At 49.7% G+C, this 5,899-nt stretch overlaps 1 protein-coding gene across 1 annotated transcript; it reads left to right on the top strand.

The window, feature by feature from the left end:
* Positions 1 to 2,112: 2,112 nt before the first annotated feature.
* Positions 2,113 to 4,233, top strand: F5B22DRAFT_610366 (Gti1/Pac2 family-domain-containing protein). Its single transcript, XM_047975195.1, has 2 exons — positions 2,113 to 2,260; positions 2,462 to 4,233. Exon 2 carries the CDS (start codon positions 2,667 to 2,669, stop codon positions 3,882 to 3,884), a length of 1,218 nt encoding a protein of 405 aa, XP_047829986.1. The 5' UTR covers positions 2,113 to 2,260; positions 2,462 to 2,666; the 3' UTR covers positions 3,885 to 4,233.
* The last annotated feature ends 1,666 nt before the right edge of the window (positions 4,234 to 5,899 follow it).

Below are 5,899 nucleotides of genomic sequence, written 5' to 3'. Positions count from 1 at the left end.
CCAGTATGCATAATCTATCTCGATGGGCACGGTGCAGAAGTCAGAAGTACCAAGCGCAGGTACAAGCTACCTGGGCCCCACTGCCGCGTGAGTTCCACAGGCGATCCCTGGAGGGCCAGAGCTGGCGGTACCGAGTACACGGCCTGCCCTAGCACCAAGACCTGGACAGACACCTGGACAAGCCCTGGACAAGACGCCAAGAGAGCCAAGATAGCCAAGCCTAAGGTTTACTGACTCGGAAAAGGCAAGCCAAGGAATCTCAGCAGCAGCAGTAGCAGCAAGGAGAGGGCCAGAGAGAGGGCCAAGCAGCGAACAAGAGGCCAAGAGGCCAAGAGAGAGAGACAGACGGACAGACAGAAGAAGGTAAGTAAGTAAGTAAGTAAGGCATGTCTTGGGATACTAACCAACCGATAGTAAGTACTGTTAGTGCTACTGTACTGTATGAGAACTGTAGTGTACGTACCGTTGTCCAAGGTATGCTGCCCATCGCCCATCGCCCATCGTCGTCCATCGGCCCACAGCAAACATGGCCGGCCATCCACCCATCCATAAATGAAATCCATCATCATCCATCCATCATCCAACTGATCTCGCGCCGCAATTAGCCATCTTCACTGCATAATAAGTAGATGTAGAGGGATGGACCACATACAGTATGAGTACATGTACACATAGCAGTATCGGTACCAGTACCCAGCACCCAGCACCATATGCATCCTGCATGTGTGTCCATGTACCTAGGTACTGTACTACATATATACCTTGTACTGTATGTAGTCTAGGTAATGCCCAGATAATGCCTACAGCTAAGTACATAGGTACTTATAGGAATGACCCAGCGCCCCAGCGCCCCATCCAACCCACCATAGCTGCTGCTAAGGTAGCCAAGGTAGCTAAGATAGATACCTCCCTAAATACCTACCTAACCTAATACTACCTAGTAGTACTAGGCAAGGTTATGCTAGATACATAGTACATGTACCTCAACTTTGAACTTACAGTAAGTACCTAAGTACCTACCTAGGTACGGTATGTGGTATGTATGTATGTAGGTATGTACCTAACTTCCTCCATCGCTCCTCCCCTCCTCCCCACCTCGCACCGCACCTTGCACCTTGCACCTTGCACTTGCCTGCCCCGTCTCATTCACCAGTGGCCGCTGCCCATTCATGGCCCATGGCCCATTGCCTATTGCCTTAGGTATTGTCTCATTGTCTCATTGTCTACCTGCATAGGTAGGTACTTAGGTACCTCCTCCACCACCGAGAAACACAAAGCTTGAACCCTCCGACGTACTTTATTTTATATATACCCTTATATTCCTTATATACCTTCAGTCCCCATTCCACAAGTATATACTTCCAACCTTGGACCTGACCCGATCTACTCTGCCCTCGCCTCAAAGCTTAAGATATATAGGCTTTCCAAGGTTTACTTCCTACGGGGTGCCCCATTGAATTGTTCGACCCTCGCACCGCAATACCCTTCTTGCAAAGTCAAACATTATCGTCGACAACCTCCGGTGGCAGCAACACGTCAACGTCGTCGTCGCCCTTGTCGACTGATCACTGATCCCCTGCGCATTCTAATCCATCAATCACGCAAGCGCTCATAACAACAACCACAGCAACAGCAACACCGCCGGCTTCCAACAATTGGAATTGACGACCAACAGCCAACAGCCAACATACCTTAATAGTATGCACTTGCGAAATCTCTACGCCGCCATCTCACAGCTAGCGTAGCAGCAAGAGAAGGACCGTACTTGGTGCCAGAGACCACTAACAACCACACAGCCCCCTGGTCTGGTCCGGTCTGGTCTGGCCTTGTCTTGTCTTGTCTTCCCCAACATCACTTATAACGACACTCCCTCCATCTCGCCTTGGGACCTTCGTTCTTGGTTTTGTTCTGTAGTACTTTGCGCCGCTTCTGGTCTGACCTGATATATCCATCCACTACGACCTCAGTTGCTGCCATTGACCCAACAGCAACCAGAAGAATAACAATAACGGTGGTGACTAAGCCTACATGTCGTCGCTTTTATAGCCCTTAGCCGTCCTGTCCATCTTCTCGACCTAGCTTCTACCTTTATATCTTGATTCATACCAGTCTTTAAAGGCAGTTGACTTCACTCTGTAAGTGCGCAATTCTTCGTTTATCATCTTGAAGCATAATTAATTGTATGCTTGACCTTCCTTTCTCGTCCATACCCGTCTACATACTACTATATATATATATATATATATATATGTCATACCATGTATGCCCTCATTCCATATCCCGCCTTTTTCCCTAGCCCCCTATCAACCCTCACAGCTTTCTCACTCTATGTTCCTTATATTGCAGACACATCTTGCCTCATACAACATTTCCACATATCTATTCTTGTGTGCACCCCGTCGTCTTGTAACGATGCTGCCTACTTCTCCAAGATTTCTATGACTAACACTCTAACGACTAGCAAGCAACCAGCCAGCGTCATTCTTGGACGAGTCTTATTCGACACCTCCGCTCACCAAAACTCGCCCGAGCTGCATGACCCACACTGACGCTGTTCTATCGTCGAAGTGGTAGGGAGGGTGTGGTTTCTGAGACGCAGCACGATATTGTCTCCTTTTCTTGAATAATCAACCTCCGAAGCACGAAACATATTTCAATTCGTCGTCATGGAGACCTACATAGGTGTCGTGAGGACCCCTGGAGACGCTATCAAGCTTTTTGAAGCATGCAGGCTCGGCCTGCTGCCTCGGGTGCAGAGACGGTTGTCGGAGAAGGAGAGACAATCTATAAAATCCGGTTCCGTGTTTGTGTGGGATGAGAGGGAAGCAGGCATGCGACGTTGGACTGATGGTAAATCCTGGAGCGCGAGTCGAGTGTCGGGCAGTTTTCTTACTTATCGTGAAATGGAAGGGAAACGCGGAAGCGGCTTTGGGACCACGAGGAGGCATCCTGGACGCTCACCTGAAAGTGGTCGCCAGAGTGACGACGATCAAGATGGCGAACCAGAGGGTTATCGATACAAGACCGATGGTCTTATGAAGCAATCTTTCAGCATACAAACATCTAATGGACAGCACCTGCATCTGATATCCTACTATGCGCGGCCTTCGTCTGGGGGACCCGAGCTTCTTCAGCCCACCGCGGATCCCTCACTCAGACATATAATCCCTGCTAAAGGGATGTATCCTGAGTCAAGTCTGCACGACACCAACGGTTCAGCCTTGACCAAAACGCCCATGCAGTCATATACACACTCTCCTGGGCCCCAAGACCACGGTCCCTATCCTGGTTATTGGGCTGCCCCAGCTTGGACGGCAGAGCCATGGCCGCCCTCGCCGAGGCAAACACCCCCCCATATATACGCACGACACGAAGCCGAAAGGGCTCAACCACCGCCGCCGCCTATGGGTTACTCGGCGCCCTCACTGGCACCACCACATCCATCTATGGCCCATTCTCACTATGACCGGATACCGCAGCCCACTCCATGGTCAGCGGTCGACCGACGGATGAGCTTATCCCCTCGCTCTCAACAACTTCAAGTTCAAGCAGCGCAGGCCGTCCTGATCGACCCTCGGGCTCCCATACACGGTCGCCATCCCCAAGGCCCCCTACCCTCGCTCGCTCCCTCAAGTCGCCACCCTACCCCCCCGAGAGGTTCTCACTCACCTCCTCGAACAGCTAGCTCAACCAGCTCACAACCGCGAAAGGCGAGCCTGTCGAGCATATTATTACACCCTACGCCGACCAACTCAGAACCCAACAGCGCTAATCCAGCGAACAACAGCAGTGCAGGGAGTTCACCTCGAGCTCTAGCCGCTGCTGCACACGAGTTATCAACCGATGTCAAGGCGATACGGTCACTCGACCGTCGGTTTTTTTAAATTGTTGCATAATACAATGAGCATTAGCAGGCGTTTTAACAAAACAAAGGTCGGGTCACGGATACGGATTCAGGAGGGTCCGTAAGGGTCATCGGAACGGGCATGATGTTTTAATTTCCCCCAACTACCACTGGCGATTGCTTTATATTGACTGGTAAAACGAAACGGAGTTTATGGTATTAGGATAGTCGTTCATCACGACGTTATGGTGGTGTTGGGGGCAAATGCTATTAGAGCATTAGTGTTATAACTTATGTATTGTTTATATCTATGGTCTGATACTACTCTCAGTATAGAGAGCTGCCGTATACAAATAACTCAATCAATTTGATTGGAGTATTGATTAAAACAACTTTCACATACTTGCTACGCCGTGACCCCGGAAACCAACCCAATAATTTTTGACTGAATCTAGACGCTTTTTTTCTTTTTTTTTCTCACCTTCTCTCACCTTACCTTATCCTGCCCGCCGATCACCCCTTCGGCTCTTGTTATCGGGTGCACTAAATGCTACTGCAAGGGCCCAGGGACTGACTCTACACCAAGCCAATATGCAAGCATGCACGCGCGATCCTTCCTTCGTTCCGCCGAATCCTTCGATCGCCGCAAAGCCGGTACCGGTATTCGAGATCCTACCAGCCAACCAAGACGCGGGATTACCCCAGCGGGCTGGACCAGCCTGGCTGGTTGGACTGGTCCGATAGGGCGAGAACATACTTCCAGTGCCTGTAATCCGTCGATTGCCATTGGGAGGGAGGGAGGGAGGGATGTAGAGCTTCGCACCTACATATCTAGAAACTTTGAAATCTCATCGATTCTCATGAGCTTTGTTTTCATTTTTATCTATTGATCTATTTACTTTCCCGTATAACTCCATAGTCATTTTACATTGCTGCGTAAAGGGTATTCACCCATTGGACCTTTACACGCGATTGATATCGGTGTAGAATACAGGATGATGATAACGGATAGGATCTCATATCACGGTGCGTTATATAAGGTTTGTATTCGGTAATTATTTACTTCCTTCCTTCCCCATGGCAACTTTCCCAAACCTACGGTGTCCGCGCGACGTAAGCGCGGCTAGGCAGCACTCGTAATCTGAATTTACTTTAACGTTTCTGTCGGTGCCTTGGTTATGCGCGCGTGGGCGGATCGGAGCTTCCTCGCATGTTGAGGTGTATGGTTTGTCCTGTTTTTGTCTTTTTTTTTCACATCGTTGTTGGGGTTGGGGAAAAAGGGAAGGGGTGCATGGTTGTTGCATTTTTTTTCCACCGTGCTTACGTATTCGTTTTCCCCCCCGACGACACCGATACATAACCCCCTCCCCCTCCGGATAATTAGACATACTTTAAACTTAAGCGTCGAGGTCCGCTGGACTTCGCTTGGGCCTTGCCGTGTGTACCCTGCCCTACTGATATATGTGTATGTATGGTTGGTGTGTAAATAGCTGTGTGTATGGACTGCCATGCGAGCTCTCTCTTCACGTGCCCGAGTTAGAGTTGCGCACAAGGTGTGAACCGCTCGTTGTAAGCGAGTTCTAAGCGCCGGCGCCGCTGATGCAGTTCCATATTCCCTACGCGCAGTAGTTCCATTCCCTCGGTGGCGAGAAACCTTGGCTCACCGAGAATTCAAGGTTCTGCCCTTTTTTTTTTTTTTCCGCGTGCTTCTTTCCTCTTCCAGATGATGCAGCGAGATGGGATTTCATATGGCTTGCTGAGAGAGGTCTTTGCTCTATCCCAACACGAAAAATATCTCCGGTTAACCTTATACGTGCTGCTATGCTGGACCCTGAAAACTCCGCAAAGGTTTTGGTCTCGAGAACTTCGTCTGAGTAAGTAAGTAAGTAATTACAGCTGGGGTTGCACAACGCGCATAGTTAGTTGATCCTTCTCCCATCGACAACTGCCTCCTACTGGGGGAAGAGGGGGGTTGGTCTAGCTGCCCTTGTTCGTTTTTTTTTTTTTCCTTCGCGGCCGGCAAAATTGCCCTTTTTGCACTCCGGCAACGTTTCT

The sequence above is a fragment of the Xylaria bambusicola genome (genome assembly GCF_022495145.1).
Source record: "Xylaria bambusicola strain CBS 139988 unplaced genomic scaffold F5B22scaffold_26, whole genome shotgun sequence".
NCBI lineage: Eukaryota > Fungi > Ascomycota > Sordariomycetes > Xylariales > Xylariaceae > Xylaria > Xylaria bambusicola.
This window is presented reverse-complemented; position numbering and strand designations above follow the sequence as displayed.

Bases quoted from the DNA above. Each gene is read 5' to 3' on its own strand.
- F5B22DRAFT_610366 (XM_047975195.1), top strand. From the start codon at position 2,667: ATGGAGACCTACATAGGTGTCGTGAGGACCCCTGGAGACGCTATCAAG.